At 41.9% G+C, this 19271-nt stretch overlaps 1 protein-coding gene across 1 annotated transcript in view; it reads right to left on the bottom strand.

The window, feature by feature from the left end:
- LOC139175573 (NACHT, LRR and PYD domains-containing protein 12-like) overlaps positions 1-19271 on the bottom strand; it is a 102527-nt gene that overhangs the window by 48773 nt on the left and 34483 nt on the right. The window contains exons 6-7 of the mRNA XM_070766741.1: positions 7181-7258; positions 5983-6153 (exon numbers count right to left, since the gene is read on the bottom strand). Coding sequence (XP_070622842.1) covers positions 5983-6153; positions 7181-7258 — 249 coding nt within the window. The remainder of the gene's footprint in view (positions 1-5982; positions 6154-7180; positions 7259-19271) is intronic.

The raw sequence follows: 19271 nt of genomic DNA, 5'->3' as shown, positions 1-19271 counted from the left end.
TAAAGCATGGACGCTGCCTCCCTCCTCTTCCCGTATTCCGCCCCCCTCCCAGCCTCCGGGCCGCCGCTCGGCTGTCATTTTGTAGAGAAGCGAGAAGCGGCGGAGTAGCTGGATGCTGGTGATGGCAGAGGAAGGTGAATGCGGCCCGGAGGCTGGGAGGGAGGTGGAATACGGGAAGAGGAGGGAGGCAGCGTCCACGCTTTCCTTTCAGAGGAGTTAATTGGCCAAAGATGTTCCCAGCCCAGCGGCACTTTTACATTGATCCCTTTCTCTGGCCACTTAGCTCCTCCTCCGAAAGGAAAGCGTGGACACTGCCTCCCTCCTCCTCCCATATTCCACCTCCCTCCCAGCCTCGGGGCCGTATTCGCCTTCCTCCGCCACCACCAGCATCCAGCGCCTCTTTATCCCTTTCTTCTCTTAATTTCTCATTTTGAAGATCTTTTTGCATTTCTATTTCTAAATGTTTTAATCTATTTTTATATTCATTCAATTTTTTATCTTTAGATTTTTTTGGTTTTAGCTGAGTATGCTATTGTTAGCCCTCTTATATATGCTTTCGTGGTATCCCAGATATTCTGAATTGTAGTGTCATTGTTCCAATTGTCCTTAAAAAAAAAAGTTCTTGTTTAATGTAATTAATATAATTTTGTTCTTTTATCAATACTTGGTTTATGGACCATCTGTGGTGTTCTTTCCTTGGTTCTTTTATTTTTATTGATATTGGATTATGGTCCACCCATAAGTTTGGACCTATTTCAATGCCTTGAATGAGTTTCCCAATTTCTTTGTCTGCCCAAATCATGTCTATCCTTGATCAGGATTTCTGAGGTGGTAAAAGGTGTATGCTAAATCTTGCTCGTGTCTCTCCCTCCATATATCTGAAAGTCTATATTCTCTCACCATCTCAAGAAATTCAACTGGTAGGGCTTTCCTTTCCTTAGATTTTTTTAAAAATTGTTTTGTAATCTTTTTGGATATCATATACCGCATTGTAATCTCCAATAATACATATAATTTCCCTTTCTATCTGTCTTACATGTTCTTCTAATTTTTTATAAAATTCTTTCTGATTTGAATTTGTAGCATAAATTATTATTATGACTATTTCTTTGGTTCCTATTCTAATCTTTACACTTAGTATTCTTCCCTCTTTATCTGCATAGATTTTTTCAGGTTGGAGTTTTTCCCTAATATATACCGTTATGACCCTTCTTTTAGAGTCTGTTAATGCTGTAAATAATTTACCTAATTTTTTATTTTCTAACAATTTACGATCCTGATTTCTTATATGGACTTCTTGTGGGCATAATATATCTATATTTTGTTTTACTAGTTTGGTCATTGTCTGGGGTTTTTTTATGGGTGAGTTCAATCCGTTGATATTTACTGAAAATAAATTAAGTGTTTTTGCCATATTTTTCTTCCTCCTCCCTGTCCGCCCCCCCGCCCCCCTCCTCTACTGTCGCTTTGCCACCGCTCTTGTTATAATTCTTTCCTCCTTTTATGTTTCCCCCTTTTCCTGTTCTCTCTCCATCCTCTTTTCCTCTATTTCTTCTTCCTGAGTTTGATGTTCTGTGTCTGGATTGTTGTCTCCTTCTTTTTCTAGGTGTTGTTTAATAAAATAATCAGCTTTTTCAAGTGAGTCGATTTTAATTTTCCTCCCGTTCCAAGTTATTAAAAGTCCTTCCGGGATTAACCATCGAAATGGTATTTCCCTTCTCATAAGTTTCACCGTTAGATAATGATAGTGTCTCCTTTTTTCCCTTATCCTTTTGGGTATCTGTTTGAGGACAGTTATTTCTTTTTCTTGGTAGATTATTTTCTCATTTCTTGTTGTTTTATATATTTCATCTCTTATGGGGTTTTTTTTGTAAATCGTACATGTACTTCTCTCGGTAGTCTGTGGTTTTTAGCATAGTTTGTCTGGATCCTGTATGTCTCATCAATATGATTTTTCAACTCCTCAATTTCAATTTGTGTGTTTTCACTTATTAGTTCTGCTATTTTATTAAATAAATCTTCATCTGCATTCTCCGGAATATTTTGGAAGCGGAGGAATTGTGCCGATTTCTCCATCTCTAGTATTGCAATCGAGGCCTCCAGCTCTTTATTGGCAGCTCTTAGTCTTCCCTCTGCTTCTCCTCTTTTATCTTCTATTTTTCTTGTGTCTGTCTCTAATTTTTGAATTCTTTGTTCATGATTAATTATAATTTCTTGTATATTCTCCATTCGGTTCTCTAAACCTTCAATTTTGTCTGACATTTTTTCAAAGTTCTTATTTGTTTCTTCCTGGTTCTGTTTTATTGTTTCTTGCATTGTTGATGCAGATTCCTGGCTCCGTACCATAAATTTCTGGATTAAGTTTAATGATGCTTGTATTGATCAAAGAGATGTTTTTCCACTGTCACCATTTCTATATTGGATTTTGTATTAACTATAGGAGGGGTTCCAGGTGTAGATTTCTTCTGGTATTTAGAAAAGTTAAAGACTTAACTTTCTGTCTAGAAGTTCTTAAAATTTCCCTATATTTATCTTGAAATTAGTCTATGAATGATATAATCAGTGGTTTTGACTAATTATGGGAGGAAATAGTTTGTTTTGGGACATCAATCAATCCGACTTGTCAGGTTTTTCAGACTTATCACAGTTCTAAACTTATCATATATCAGTCAATAATTAATAAATAAATTTATAATGAATACCAACTTTAAAATTTCTAATTCTATATCTATATATATCTATCTTAATTAGTCAGTAAATATATAGTAAATAAATCAGTAAATATCAGTAAATATCAGTAAATATATCAATAATCAGTAATAGTTAATAAGAATAAATGATTTACTTCAAAATTATTTTTTCTTAATATGGCTAACTTAATATATATTATTATATTATATGGTATATAAATTAAAATTTGTTCAGGACATATATTATGTTCACTATAATCACTGTATATATAATTAATCAGTTAACAACTTACTATTTTACTATCTTAATCACACAATTAATTTTCCCCTAGTTCAAGTCTCGGGGGGGGGGAAACTCAGATTATAATTAAACAGAGGTAATATTGTCAATGCTTCTCTGAGGGGGGTCTTCCCGACTCCCTACAAGGAGGCACTCGTGTGCCCCCTCCTCAAGAAGCCTTCCCTGGACCCAGCCGTACTCAACAACTATTGCCGGCAAAGTTTTTTCTTATTTTGAATGTTCCAGGTGGACTGGCAGGGGGATGGGGAGCGTTTGCGCCTGCGTACCCAACATTGAAAATCACCTTCACCGGCCTCCGCTGTGAGAATGCCTGCCCCGCCTCTCCTGCAGCCCCCTCGCTGACAGCCCGGGACAAAAGCGCTCTTGGTGAAGGGACTGTGAGGGGGTGGGGTGGGTGTTCCCAAAGCGCTCAGAGCGGCTAGCAGTCGGATGAGGAGGACGAGAGGCGAATCGGGCGAGCAGGCGTGGGGCAGCAGCAAGAAGCCAGGGGTGCGAGGGGTCGGAGGTGCTGGGGGGGCGCGGCCCCTTCCGTGCCCTCGGAAAAGGGTGCACGGGGGGGTGTTTTGGGGTACGTGTGCACACACGCGCACAGCTTACAGGATACAGTGCCCATCAGTGGGGTTATTGTTGTTGTTGTTGTTGTTGTTGTTGTTGTTGTTATGTTCTAACTTGGAACTACCACTAAATGAACTATTGTATATGAAAACTATTTTTATGATAAGAAACTCCTCATTGGCCTACAGCTTTGATTTTCCAAAGCTTCCAAAATACATATCTAAAATATTAAACATTATGAGCAAAGAAAATTAAAATCTACCTGGTGATAGAGGACTTAACTCAATACCAAACACTGTACAATTCACAGAAAAGCGGTCAAACACAATTTAGCCCTTATATTGTACCCTTAAGCATAAGCATCCTACTTACAGTATGTGCTACCTGCTTAATCATTCCTCATTTTTTCAAAGCTCACTTTCTAGGAATCCCTACATTTTGGTAAAGCACAAAATCTATCAACAAAAATGTTCCAAGGAAACTTCTTTTGCACACTGAAAGAAAACCAATCTCAAAAATATACCAGGCAAACATTAGTGAAAGTGAGAAAAAACAACAAACCATCAGAACCAGTATTGCAACCAGGGGCAACTGGATTTATTTCTAAAATGGAAATTTTAGAAATTTTCTATCAGGAAAATCAAAGGTACTGGTATGTGCATTAGTAACATTACCCTTCCCTTAGGGCTTTTTGCATTGGCTGGGTATAAAAGCTTCCTCCATACACCAGAGTACGATGTACCTAAGCCACCATGGAACCCATGTACCTGCTGCCATCATATGTGTGTTGCCAAAAATGCAAGGGGCCATTTCTCCCTCCCCCCAATGCTCCAACCCAGTGCCTCAGGTGGGCAGAGGAGGTGGGCATCATCCCTACCACTCGGAAAACATGACAATTCCAGGTGTAGGCCTCCGATCCCAGCCGGCCTCAAATGCTGTCAGCCGGCATGAAAAGGAGGACGGTTGGCAACTAAGATGGAGTGCGCCCAATGATCGGTACACTCCCAGGTGCTGGGTGCTGCTGCCACCAAAAACAAAAGTTGGATGGGGGGGGTAGGCTAGCCCTTCTGTCTGCCCCCCCCCCCCGGAACAAGTGTTCTCTTTCAGACATCATTGGTAGTGATTCCGCATGAGGCAAAGCAAAATGCAACCACCGTCGGCCTAACAATGCTGTCGGCTGGCCAGAAAAAGGAAGATGGCTGAGACTGAAATGGTGCGTGGCCGATGAACGGTATGATCCTGGGCACTGGCTGCCGTTACCATTGCCCCCCGCCCTCCAGCAAATCTGAGTTGCCCCTGGCAATCATTATCAATCCCAGAGGCTCTGAGATGGTGCCATCATCTGCTTCTTCCTAGGTGCCATGAAGGAAAAAAGGCTTGCCGATCTAGAAAAGACTTCCTTGCTTTTCCATAGCGTTCGTCTGCAAGGCAGCGAGCTCGGCATGAAAGGGAAGCATGGGTGGCGATCAGGCCCTGATATAGGGTGCTAGCCACACCCACGCTTCCCAGAATGCCCGTGCAGCTGGTAGAATCCTCTGGGGTGCTCTTGCGCTACCGCGTGAGATCACCCCAGCTGATAGGCAGTGCAGAGTTGCTTCCCACCTTCAGCAAATGTCAGCCGGGCGTTAGTTTGCCCGGCCTCTCAATTGTCTTAATCTCTGTCAGGTAGCCTTTTCCCCCCATTTATTAAGTAGCTAATGGTTCTCTCTCTTTGCCAGTCTTCCCCTCCTAACTTCCCAAGTAGCTAAAGTGGCATTCTCTTCACAAACCTTTCTGAAGATGGTGCAGTGTTAGACATAGGTAGTCAATGTTTACTAAGAAACTGTTTCTGAAAAGGAAAGAGGAAATGCAGGGAGGTCCTGGGTGCAAAAAGTGAAAAGTTAGTGCTGGGAACTGAGAGTGGAAGTAGCTATGGGAATAAATGCTTACTTGCACTTGCTGAGTCTTTCTGGGCATGCTGTGAAGTTCTGGGTATGTTTGCCACCATACAAGCATAGTCCACCCAAATAACAAAATGATTACTGCAACTTTCAAATAAAAACTTGCCATAGAGTTTTTAAAAAATCAAAGTATCTTGAGAATTTACAAAGAATGACCAAATATATAATATGTAAAGTCCATCTCTAAACTTTTAACAATAGAATAGAATTATTTAATGGATATTGGCAAATTGCTTAATTACCGTTTATAAACTTCTGAGCTCAACTACTAGGAACACCCTCTCCCCACAATCTAATATCTTCCAGAAAAATATTATATTAAATTTATGTGGCCTTTCGATTATGATCACAGGTATAATTGTATCTTACAAAACAGTAATCTGGAAAGAGCCGAAGAGAATAAGGATAAATTTCACAACTGTAACTGTATTTTCATGGCTATTTTCTAGAGCTCAAGAGAAAGCATCAAATTGTGAAAGAAATACTGAACACTCACACTAATGTTTCTACTTTACAGTCTACATGTTGGAGCCCCTCACACAGCAATTCTGCTGCTCTGTCATCTATGTCCTTGGGGGCCAAGTGTAACATTTTCAATCTCTGGTTTTTCTTGAAGACTTCAGCAAGTTGCCTGCTGCAAGACTCTGTGAAGGACCATCCATTCAAACTGAAACAACAGCAATCACTCAGAAGAATTAAAATGATACCTTCTGATTGGTAGTATCACATATAAAAATAGATGATAAAGACAATAATAATTAAAAACAATTAAAAGCAATAGTTAAGGACAGTTGGTCAAGAAGTTTTCAGAGTTTATATTCTCTTACATTCCATTTATTTTATTTTTGAGGCTGAGAAAAATCTTTTATGTGCCAGCACTAATGGCTGTTAGGCAGCAAGATACTAATGTAGATGCTTTCCCAGTCCAGTGACATGCAAGCTCCTGCAGACCCTTGAGAAGTTGTTGACCAATATTGTTCAATGCCAATGTAAATTTAGCCACAAGATTGATACTGGGAATCCAATTACAAGTGACAAATGCAAAGAAAAAAACCCAAGAAACCCAGTGATGGGAAGCATCACAGATTTGACAAATTTGTTCTCAGCATTTGCTCTCAAGGAGTGAGGTCAATAAATCAACTACACTGAGCTCCCACTCAATATGCAGCAGTGGCATTTTCCTTCTCAGCTTTGGCTCTTCTGCAGGGTTTTTTTGCCAAATATCTCAGATCTCCCACATTCTTCTTTACTAGGAGTTGCTGCTGGGTGCAATCAAGGCATCCTGGGGGCTTATTGGAACTGAATTTTAGCTCCATTACAACTGGAATCATCTAAGCCAAGACTATCATCCTGGCCAAGAAACTTCACTTTCTCTCCATCCTACTTATCAAAAGACATGACCAGTACATTTATAACAACTCTGAAGTCAATAATGGCATTTTAATGAATAAGATTGCCATGGTCAAAGCCAGTTTAGATCATCTAGTCCAGGGTGTCAAATTCCAGGCCTGTGGGCTGGAAGTGTCATATACTAGCCATGCCCACCCCTAGGGGGGGAAAGTTGCAATATGTCATGTGACAACTTAATGTTGCGAGTTTGACACCCCGATCTAGTCCATTAGTTACACACAAAACTATTATGCATAGATTTCTGTATCAGTAACATTTAGGATAAAATTCATGCAATTTCTTACCGCAGTTCTCTTATGTTTCTCAGTTTTGTCAGTGCTTTAAAGAAATCCTCCTTATACCTTTCATCCAAATTCCATTCCCTAGAAGGAGAAAGATATTTTTGCTATCACTTTCCATTCAATATTTTCCGTTCCGTAGTTTACAACTAGTGTTGGGCGAACTGAACTTGCATAGTTTGGGTCCATGCTGAAATTTCCAGTATTCAGCATACCGAACCCAAACACGGACTTTTTAAAAAGTCCATGTTCAGGTTTGGCATTCGAATGAACACCGTGATAGGCTAATCAACAGCCATGTTGTAAGCTGAAGCCATGCTGTATCCGGGCAGGAAAAGCAAGGACTGGCTGTGATTGGCCATGCGTCCTGCTTGCCAGTGATTTGCCAGCTGGACACATGGCTGTGATCACCTAGGCTGCATCTGGGGGTGGCTGCCACTGAAAGGGGACATATCCCAACTGTGCCATTGTCTTCCTGATTGGCCATGCATCCTGCTTGCCAGTGATTGGCCAGCCGGACGCATGGCTGTGATTGGCTTGGTGGGACACCTGACCCTCCCTGGATAAGATTGGACTTAATCCCTGGATAGTTCAATGGATTTGCAGCTGGCTGAAGCATAGACATCAGAGAGTTATTGTTAATGGCGAGTATTCTGAGCAGAGTCAGGTTACAAGCGGTGTGCCACAAGGGTCTGTTCTGGGTCCTATTCTTTTTAATATGTTTGTGAGTGACATAGGGGAAGGTTTGGTAGGGAAAGTTTGCCTATTTGCCGATAACTCTAAAGTGTGCAATAGGGTTGATATTCCTGGAGGGGTCTGTAATATGGTAAATGATTTAGCTTTACTAGATAAATGGTCAAAGCAATGGAAACTGCAGTTTAATGTTTCCAAATGTAAAATAATGCACTTGGGGAAAAGGAATCCTCAGTCTGAGTATTGTATTGGCAGTTCTGTGTTAGCAAATACTTCAAAAGAAAATGATTTAGGGGTAATGATTTCTGACAGTCTCAAAATGGGTGAACAGTGCAGTCAGGCGGTAGGGAAAGCAAGTAGGATGCTTGGCTGCATAGCTAGAGGTATAACAAGCAGGAAGAGGGAGATTATGATCCCGCTATATAGCATGCTGGTGAGACCACATTTGGAATACTGTGTTCAGTTCTGGAGACCTCACCTACAAAAAGATATTGACAAAATTGAACGGGTCCAAAGACGGGCTACAAGAATGGTTGAAGGTCTTAAGCATAAAACGTATCAGGAAAGACTTAATGAACTCAATCTGTATAGTCTGGAGGACAGAAGGAAAAGGGGGGACATGATCGAAACATTTAAATATATTAAAGGGTTAAATAAGGTTCAGGAGGGAAGTGTTTTTAATAGGAAAGTGAACACAAGAACAAGGGGACACAATCTGAAGTTAGTTGGGGGAAAGATCAAAAGCAACATGAGAAAATATTATTTTACTGAAAGAGTAGTAGATCCTTGGAACAAACTTCCAGCAGACGTGGTAGATAAATCCACAGTAACTGAATTTAAACATGCCTGGGATAAACATATATCCATCCTAAGATAAAATACAGAAAATAGTATAAGGGCAGACTAGATAGACCATGAGGTCTTTTTCTGCCGTCAGACTTCTATGTTTCTATGTTTCCCTGTATAAAAAGCAGGTCCACACACTCTAGCACCATTAAACGAGCTCCACATTAGGAAGGGATAGTGCTGTTGCTGCTGCTGACAGGGAGAGATAGGTTTGGGGAGATTTCTAAGGGCAGATCACCTAGGCTGCAACTGGGGGTGGCTGCCACTGAAAGGGGACATATCTCAACTGTGCCATTGTCTTTCTGAGGGCAGATCACCTAGCCATCCAAGACAAAAAAAGTGAAAAAAAATTGTGGAGCCTGTCTCACTGCATCTGGGGGTGCCTGCCACTGAAAGGGGACATATCCCAACTGTGCCATTGTCTTCCTGAGGGCAGATCACCTAGCCATCCAAGACAAACAAAGTGAAGACTTTTGTGGTGCTTGTCTCACTGCATCTGGTGGCTGCCACTGAAAGGTGAACCAAACTTGCATAGTTGTGGTACATGCCAGATATATTTCACTACTGTTATCTATGCATTTATGTTTTCTGTGAAATACAGTGCCACTAGTGCTGTCTGCACATTTACGTTTTCTGTCAAATACAGGGCCACTTCCTTTATTTGTGCATTTACGTTTTCTGTCTAATAAAAGGCCTCTACTGCTGTCTGGGCATTTATTTTTGGGTCAAACACAGGGCCACTATAGATTGGGGAGATTTCTCAATGATAGAATTGTCCTTCTACAGGCAGATTATGTTGGGAAAGTTCTCAGAGCAGGGACAGCTCTAGGCATTCCAGAAATTAAGACAGGAGTGCCATTTTTACTTGGCTGCTACTGCTCTCTGGCAATTTAATTTTGGGTCAAACACAGGGCCATTTCCTTTATCTGCATTTCCTTTTTCTGTCTAATACAAGGCCACTATTGCTTTCTGGCAATTTAATTTTTACAGGGCATTTAATTTTTGAAGTCTAGGTTGACCTGAATGCCACATCTTCTTCTGTTCCCAAATTTCGTGGGCCAGTGTCACTACAGGATTTTAACTATGAAGAAAGCTGTAAAAAAGGGACATGGCCTTGGTGCTGCTGCTGCTTGTGGTGATGGAGATGGTGCTGCAGGGGCAGGGAGAGGGTGTGTATCATCTACACCTCATATCCCTTCCTGTGGTACAAACAGGCGCCTGGGTTTGGGGCCTATATTGGCAGGTCCCAAAACTGCTTCCAGACTGGTGAGGCAAGAAGAAGTCAAGGCAGTTGTAGATAATATGGCACGCAGTGCTACCAGTTCCATGGGATTTCCTTCCACCCACTCCACCTCAGCCGTGAGTTCAGAGCTCTCCTTATCACCCCCCTTCAAAGCAGCAAGGCCGTCTCAGCCAGAAGCAGTGGAGTCTTTAATGCTCTTCAATGACACTTCTAACTGCGATGCCATGGGCCATCCACCTGCCCCATCCCCAGTTGCAGACCTTGGGCTTCCGGATGCCCAAGAGCTTCTGCTGGAGAATGAGGAGGTGTCCAGAGCATCATCAGGGAAGACCATTATGGATGATGATCATGAGACCCAGATCCCCGCTCCTGCAGCTTACCACAATGTTGAGGCTGAGAGGGAGGGGAGGGGGGAGGAGTGGGTAGAAGAAGATGCCAGGGGTGATGACGAGGTACTAGATCCCACATGGACTGAAGGCCGGCAGAGTTCAGAGGAGGAAGAGGCTGTGGTGGTCCCACAGACCCAGGCAGCCAGCAGAAGAAGGAGAAGGGTGCAAACAGCACTCAGTCTGCTAGTACTACTGCCCACTGTGGCCAAAGACTGAGCGCGCCACATGTGCCACAAAAAATCTCACCAGCATCGCATTTTCTCAAACAGTTTAGAGATGACAAGACAAAGGTCATTTTCACACTCTGCCACCAGTCCCTGAAGCGAGGGAGAGGTGTTAATAATCTCAGCACCACCTGCATGACCAGGCACCTGAATACAAAACATGAGCTTTGGTGGCAGCAATACCTTCAAAGTATTCAAACCTCTGGGTCTTCCTCTTCTGCTATGGCTGCCTCGGCCCCTGCCACTGCCTCCCCAACAACAAGGCCACATGTCTCTCCCCAAAGGGACAATGTAGGATGACCACCAACACCACCTCCACCAACAGAACAGCACCACCACCATCATTAAGCCTGTCCATACTGTCCCAGGGAAGCTTTCAGCTGTCCATCCCTCAAACTTTGGAGAGAAAGCAGACATTCGGCCCATCTTACGCATGAGCACAGGTCCTTAATGCCAGCATTTTAAAGCTGCTGGCATTTTAAATGCTCCCCTACCACCTGGTCAAGACAGAAAGCTTCAAAAATTTTATGGAAGTGGCTGTCCCACAATAGACCATTCCCAGCCACTACTATTTTTCACGCCAGGCCATCCCTGCCCTGTACCAAAATGTAGTGGAGAAAGTTAGGTGTGCACTGCGCAATGCTGTCAGTTCCCGCGTCCACATCACCACTGACACGTGGACCAGTAAACATGGCCAGGGCCAGTACATCTCTCTCACTGCCCACTGGTTGAATGTAATGGTGGCTGGGAATGAGGCGGGAAGCAATTTAGCACATATTCTTCTATCATCCAGGATTGCTGGACATCAGTCGGTGCCTCCTGTTGCCTCCTCCTTCTACTCTGCATTCAGAAATTGTGACACTGTCAAGTAAAGTGCCAATGTGATTGGCTTATGACTGCCCCATTCATTCTGCCCTTGGTTTAGTTATTAAATGAAGAACAGGATGCATCAGGGTTTCCAGGGGAAGTTCCAGGGCAGAATGGGACAACTTGTTTCAGTCAACTCGACATAGTCAACTTGACATGGGACAGCTCATTATAGGACAATTTAACAATACTATTTGCTTACTTTAAAAATATTTTTTAAAAAAATATTGCCATTTGCATTTCATTTTGTCCCTCCTTTTGCATCCTTTCTTTAATGATTCCACCCCACCATTTCTTTGATATTTGTGTAACTCTTGTCCCAGCAAATTGCAACAATACCCATGGTGGTGAACCGCTATGGCACATGTGCCACAGGTGGCATGCAGATATATCTCAAAGGGTACATAAGGCATTGGTCTATGTCAATTCCGGTGCACATGTACATGCTGGCCAGCTGATTTTTTGCCTTGGGGAAGGCTGTTTTCACTCTCCTGATGCTTCAGGGGGCTTCCCTTAAGCCTCTGGAGGGTGAAAAATGGCCCAATGAGCAGATTGGAAGTTGGGGGGAAAAACAAACTTCTGTCTTACCCATTGGGCCATTTTTTGCACTCCAAAAGCTTCAGGGAAACTTCCTGAATAACAGCGATAACAGAAAGAGATATCAGCAACAGAATTAAGAAGAGCAGTGCAAGAACAAAAAATAATAATAAGACACAGGACTGGATGGTTTGCTGGGAGAAGTATATAATAGCCTGCATGAGAATTTTGAATTGATGTTACTGAAACTATATAATGATGTATTTAGAGAAAACTAAATTACTAGATTCCTGGAGAGAAGCCTATATATCTCTCATTCCAAAAGAAAGTACAGACCTCAAACAAATAAAAAAATATAGGCCAATCTCATTCTTGAACACAGATTATCAAAAATTTACCACTATAATTGCAAAAAGAGTGAAATTAATATTAAATCAGACCAAAATGTTTTTTAACCTACAAAGCAAATTAGGAATAATATGAGGATGGTGTTAAATATTCTAGTATACTATGAAGCACATTCTGAAAAATTGGTGGCATTAATATTTTTGAATGCCCAGAAAGCATTCTCAATTCGTGGTTCTTGTTCCAACAAATTAAAGATATGAGATTTGGAGGGAAGTTTGAAAAAATGATAGCAGCAATATACATGATGCAAAAGGCAAGAGATAATTAATGGGAATAACACAGAGAAATTTGAAATAAATAAGGAAGTAAGACAGTAAGATGTCCAATGTCACTTCTGTTTTTTATCTTGACTTGAAGTGCTTATTAACCCAAATTAAGCATGTCTTACTAACTTGTTAGAATTCTTTGAGGGTGTAAATAAACACATAGATAAAGGGGACCAAGTTGATATTGTATATCTTGACTTTCAAAAGACTTTTGACAAAGTCCCTCACCAAAGGCTCCTAAAAAACGCTGCTCAGCATGGAATTAGAGGATAGGTCTTGCCCTGGATTGGTAACTGGCTAAATTGTAAGATGCAAAGGCTGGCAATAAATGGGCAGTTCTCTGGATGGAAAGAAGTGAGAAGTGGCATTCCCCAAGGTTCCGTTTTGGGACCTTTACTTTTTAATTTATTCATTAATTACCTGTATATAGAAGTAAATAATGTGGTTGCAAAATTTGCTGATGGCACTAAATTGTTCCAGGTAGTAAAAAGTGAAACTGATTGTCGGGAGCTCCAGAAAGATCTCTCAAAATTGAGTGAGTAGGCAACAAAGTGGCAAATGCATTTTAACCCAAACAAGTGCAAAGCTATGCATATTGGGACAAAGAACCCCAATTATACCTACCAACTGATGGTGACCAAGCTTTCTGAGACAACCCATGAAAGGAATCTTGGGGTTTTGGTAGACAGCTCAAAGAAGATGTCAACCCAGTGCACAGAAGCAGTAAAAAAAGCAAATTCCATGCTTGGCATGATTAGGAAAGGAATTGAAAATAGGTTGGGAAGTGTTGTATTGCCTCTATACAAATCGATGGTGAGACCACATTTGGAGTACTCTACACAGTTCTGGTCACTACACCTCAAGAAGGATATAATAGAACTGGGAAAGGTCCAAAAAAGGGCAACAAGAATGATCCAGGAAATGGAACACCTCTCTTATGAAACCAGGTTGTAACGCCATGGTCTCTTCAGCCTTGAAAGATTATGTTTAAGAGGTGACTAGATTGAAGTGTATCATGCATGGAATAGAAAGGTGGATAGAGGAAAAATTATTTTCTCCATCACACAATACTAGATGAGGGGGCACTCCCTAAAACTCATAGGTAAGAAAGTGAAGACAAAGGGAAATATTTCTTTACCCAGAGGGTCATTGGTTTATAGAATTCGCTTCCAGAAGAGGTCGTGACAGCTGTCAGCCTGGATAGCTTCAAGGCAGGATTCGATCGATTCATGGATACCAAGTATATCAGTGGTTATTGAAACAGATGTTCAAGTGCCGCCTCTATGTTGATGGAGGCAGGCAGCATTCCCTAGGGGAACCATTTGTTGCGGGGGTCAAGAGAAAGGTAGGGTTTTGCCTTCTCTTTCTGTTCAAGATCTCCATGTAAAATTGCTGGGCCACTGTGTGACACAGAATGCTGGACTCGATGGGCTTTCGCCTGATTCAGCATTGCTCTTCTTATGTTCTTACCTTCTTAAGCATTATATATAAAAGGACTTAAGATAAATAGTGTTGGGCGAACTGAACCTGCAAAGTTTGGGTTTGTGTTGAACTTTGCACGGCACGCCGTACCCAAACTTTTTTAAAAGTTTGGGTAAAGTTTGGGTTCAGGGTCGGCGTTCGACCAAATGCCGCGAAACACCGCTGCCCAGAAGAAGAGTGGGGAATCCCATCGTGGGATTTCCCACCTCCTTTTGCTTGCCGCGCTGCAAGCAAAAGGAGGTGGGAAATCCCATGAGGGGATTCCAGGGGCAGGGCTTTGATGTCACGGAAAGGAAAGGGGAGGAAAGGGGAGGAGAAAGGAAGGAAGGAAATGGAAGGAAAGGAAAGGAGGAAAGGGGAGGAAAGGAAGGAAGAGAGAGAGAGAGAAGGAAGGAAGGAAAAACTTATGACCACAATTGAGCCCAAAATTTGGTTGCTAAGCAAGAGCATTCTTGCTCTTGCTTAGCAAGACTGAGATTCATCACATTTTGCTCAATCCATGACATTCCCTAGGTCTAACAGTGATGTGCAAGCTAGGGAAGTACATCTGAAGGGATATATAATATTCTAATGTACAGAGGTTATGGTTAAATGTGTGGCAGAAAGTGGACTCAGATTAGGTTTTTCCTACTGCAGTAAATGAGGTTCAATGTGTATAATTTTAGAAGAGCTCTCTCTCTTTCTCTCTTTCTCTCTCTCTCTGTGTACATATAGTAGATAATGTATATTTTTGAGTGCAAAAGTTTAATATATATGTACACTTATGGCATATATACATTACATATAGGATTAGATAGTATATTTTGGATGTTCAGTAATAGTTAGTATCTTGTGTCTCTTTGAGGCAAGGAGAGACCAGGCATCCTAACCCAAATCCTTGATATGAGTGATGTCAAGTTGACCACCTTTAAGCCACCCCCCGGTCACATGACCTTTAAGCCACCCCCGGTCATATGATCATCAAGCCACTCCTACTCAGTCACATGGTTGACAAGCCACCCCCCACCCAGTCACATGACCATCAAGCCATGCCCACAAAATAAGCCACGCCCATGGTCTGGTAGTAAAAATTGTGTGGCCCTTCACTGAGAATATGGTATAATGGCAGGATTGGATTTTGTGTTGGAGAGAAAAAAATAAAAAAATAATGAAGTAGAAAATTAATAGATAGAAAACTAAAACATTAGTAAACAACTTAACTGAAACACAAAAGAAAGAACTAGAGAAAGATCTGGAACTGCAAATTGAAAAAAGATCAAATATTCAGGAATTTGGCTTAATCTAAGATGTTTCTCAATAAAAGACAATAATTATAAAAAAACTGATACAACAAATGAAGAAAGATTTAGAGATTTGAGGGAAATTACAGTTAACATTATTATATTGGATAATAGTGATTAAAAAGAATATACTGCCAAAATTATTGTATTTATTTCAAACAGTCCAGATAATATTAGGAAACTTTTTGAGGAGCCAAATAAAATAAATGAATAAAATCCTATCTAACAAAAAAAATTATTTGGTGGAATTAGAAAGCACGGATAAATATGAAAGCATTATAAGATAACAGAAGCAGAGGTGATTTAGACATTTGGAAATCCAAAATGAGAACTTTATCATCAAGTGATGGAGTTACTATGGATTAGGAAGGGAATAAAATTAGATAATGAAAGGGTGCTAATGATTGAAGGACATGATTTACAGGCAGGCTGCCATGCCTTTTTATGGGACAAGCATAAAAAGACACATTTAAACTTCTATCAACACCAAATAAGAGAAGGGCTAATATGGATATGGGGAAAAGTTAAAAAGAAATATTACACAAAATTGCCAAATTGGATTTTACCAACGAAGGCAACTATATATACAAATACATTAGATAAAAAAAGATGATGATATAAATAATTGTTAAATAGGCAGAGCAGGGGTAGGTTCCTTACCTTTTCCCACCAGTGCACTAGAACTCACAAGCAGCTATGGAGGGCTGAGGAAAAAAACATCAGTGCATCTCTTTGGGCAGCATTGCACATAATCAAGTCATGTCAGCATTTGGTGTTACATGAAGGATTGGCATTCAGACTGGCTCATGGAGTCTCTGATGCTTGGATCCTGAACTTTGATGATTCAACCTCCAATTAAAGTTATGGGTTCTTTGAACGTTCTACAGATTAACTCCTTTCTTAGTTATTTGATTTTGTTAGCTCAAAATTTGCAACTTGGAAATAGACTTCTTCAAACCTGTAATTGTGTGGCTTTCTGTTTTGTATCATCTGGTCAGGACAGTCACAGGTGGGAGGAATAAAATAAGGAAGAAATGGTCTCATTGGGAGCTGTAGTGAGCACAGTTTGAGCACAACATGAGCTCATCCCTAAGGCCACAGCAGAAGAAGACACTGAAATCTGGAAAAAGCTCTTCAGCCAGCTTCATTTCCAGCAGATAACAGCTAAAAACTACAATGAGGAAATTATTAATGTTTCAATCTATATTTAAGCCAAAGTTCACAAGTATTAAATAAAAGTATTGCAAAATTATAAAGCTTAATAGGGGTGCCCAGTGATGGGCTATAAAAAAATTTACTACCACACTGTGGGCATGGCTTATGCATTTTGTTTCAACATCTTTCAGTGCAAATAGGGTGCTTCAAAATTTGCTACCAGAAGTGCATTCCTGACCGTTCCTGTAGGACAGGGGTCCCCAACCACTGGGCCGCGGACCAGTACCGGGCTGCGGGGCATGTTGCACCGGTCTGTGGAGTCAGCAGCTACCGGCCCTCATGCCGCCACCCCCTCCCTCCAGCGCTTCGCCTCCCGCCGGGCAAGAAGCCTCGGGAGGCAGGTTCTGCCGGCCACAGGACGATGGACGGGACAGAGGGGCGGGAAGGACCAAGAGGCTCAAGCCTCTTTTGGCTTCTGCGGCGGGGTGCTTTTGTGTTTTTGGCTGGGGGGAGGCAGGAGGGCCAGCCTGACCCCCTTTCTCCAGCGCTTAGCTCCTGCTGGGCAAGAGGGCTTGGGAGGCAGGTTCTGCCGGCCACAGGGCAATGGCGGGAAAGATCGGTGGGGAGGACCAGCACCCCCCATGCTTAATCCCGCCCCCAACCACACCCCTTTCTGCCCCCACCGGGCCATAGAAAAATTGTCTTGCTGAAACTGGTCCCTGGTGGAAAAAACGTTGGGGACCACTGCTGTAGGAGCCCATCACTGGTTACCCCATCACTAGGGGTGCCCTTAAATGTTAATCCTACAGTTTATTCAGTATAGCCATTTTCTCAACAACTCTAGAAAATGTGTCCTTTATCAATTCAGTGCTGAAGCAGAGGAAATATTCTCCTAAGATTTGGTCCAAATCACACCACAGGGAGGAATTCCTTTAAATTCTCAATTTACTCCTCTTATTTAAGATGAAAAATGAGGTATCATTTGAATTAAAATTCTAAGATAAAACCACATAGTCCATTTTTAAAAAAATGCTAATTTCAGAGTGTTTTTTTTAAGGGGGATACTTAAGAGATTTTCAATTATTATAGATGCATCTTCTTATGCTATCTGCCACTTAAGATGAAAGTTTTAGATACTATGGAACATTTAAGGGTGTTGAATGTAACTCTTTTTTAGTTAAAGGGAGAAAGACACTGGCCTTTGCTATGGCCAAGAGAGCTTCCAATCATTGTCAGGCTTTGTATAAAACAATTACCCCCCTTTTTAGTGATTTGTTGATTTAAAATGACTACAGCCCTCTCCCCCCCCATCTCAACAGCAATTGTCTCTCTGATCTCCAACTGAGAACTTCCTACTGATATCATTATTAGGTTCTTTAAGTGCAAGAGAGATTGACTGGTATTAGTCAACAACGGATGACTGATTGTTTTTATTTAATCATCCTCTGAGCCTGCCTAGCCTAAGCCAGTGTTTTTCAACCAGTGTGCCGTGGCACACTAGTGTGCCGCGAGACATGGTCAGGTGTGCCGCGAAGCTCAGAGAGAAAGAAAGCAAGAGAGAGAGAGAGAGAGAGAAAGCAAGAGAAAGAAAGAGCGAGTGATAAAGAAAGAACAACAGAGAAAGAAAGCAAGAGAGAGAAAGAGAACAAGAGAAAGAAAGAGAGAGGGAGAAAGAAAGTACGAGAGAGAGAGAAAGAGAGGGAGGGACGTAGGGAGGGAGAGAGAGAGCAAAAAAGAGGAAGGAAGGAAGGAAGAGAAAGAAAGAGGGATGGAGAGAGAGAGAAAGAGAGGAAGGAAGGGAGAGAAAGAGGGAAGGAGAAAGAAATAGAGCGAAGGGGAGGAAGAGAGAGATAATTTTTTTGTCCAAACTTTTTTTAGCCGCCCCCCCTCCCGCTCAATGTGCCCCAGGGTTTCGTAAATGTAAAAAATGTGCCGCGGCTCAAAAAAGGTTGAAAATCACAGGCCTAAGCCATCTTTACTGCTTCACTGCTAATATCTTATAATAATAACAACAGAGTTGGAAGGGATCTAGGCAGGATTATCCAATATCTCCTTTAAAACTTCTAGTGTTGGAGAATTCACAACTTCTGGAGATAAGTTGTTCCATTGATTAATTGCTATAACTGTCAGGAAATTTCTCCTTAGTTCTAAGTTACTTCTCTCCTTGTTTAGTTTCCACCCATTGCTTCTTGTTCTACCCTCTGGTACTTTGGAGAATAGATTGACTCAGTGAAGGACTACCAAAAACTTTACAACCACACTGTGGGCTTGATGGTCATGTGACCAGGTAGGAGTGGCTTGCTGGCCATGTGGTCAGGTGGGAGTAGCTTGACAATCATGTAACTTGACCAAGGATATTCCAGAACAATACCCATATCAATGGACTCAAAACAAGCAGGTCATCAAATTCACCCACATCCTAGAAGTAAGCAGCTATAGAACAGTGAAATTACAGAAACATCTCACTTGGAATTTTGAAAGCACATTGTGAGCACTGTCATAAAGGTGTCTTCATGATTAAAATGGCCACTCACAAAATAGCGCTAGCGGACTTACACGCTGGCGGCATTTGCAGGAGGGTCGGGCAGACACCGGACTCCTGGCGGCTGCCATCTTGGGTCTCGGGCGAAGTCTCGCGAGGCGAGACTTCGGCCGAGAGTCAGGCCAACGTGGCCTGACTGCTGACGTGTCCGGGCGGGGCTTGCCA

This window comes from Erythrolamprus reginae, chromosome 1 (assembly GCF_031021105.1).
Source record: "Erythrolamprus reginae isolate rEryReg1 chromosome 1, rEryReg1.hap1, whole genome shotgun sequence".
NCBI lineage: Eukaryota > Metazoa > Chordata > Lepidosauria > Squamata > Dipsadidae > Erythrolamprus > Erythrolamprus reginae.
This window is presented reverse-complemented; position numbering and strand designations above follow the sequence as displayed.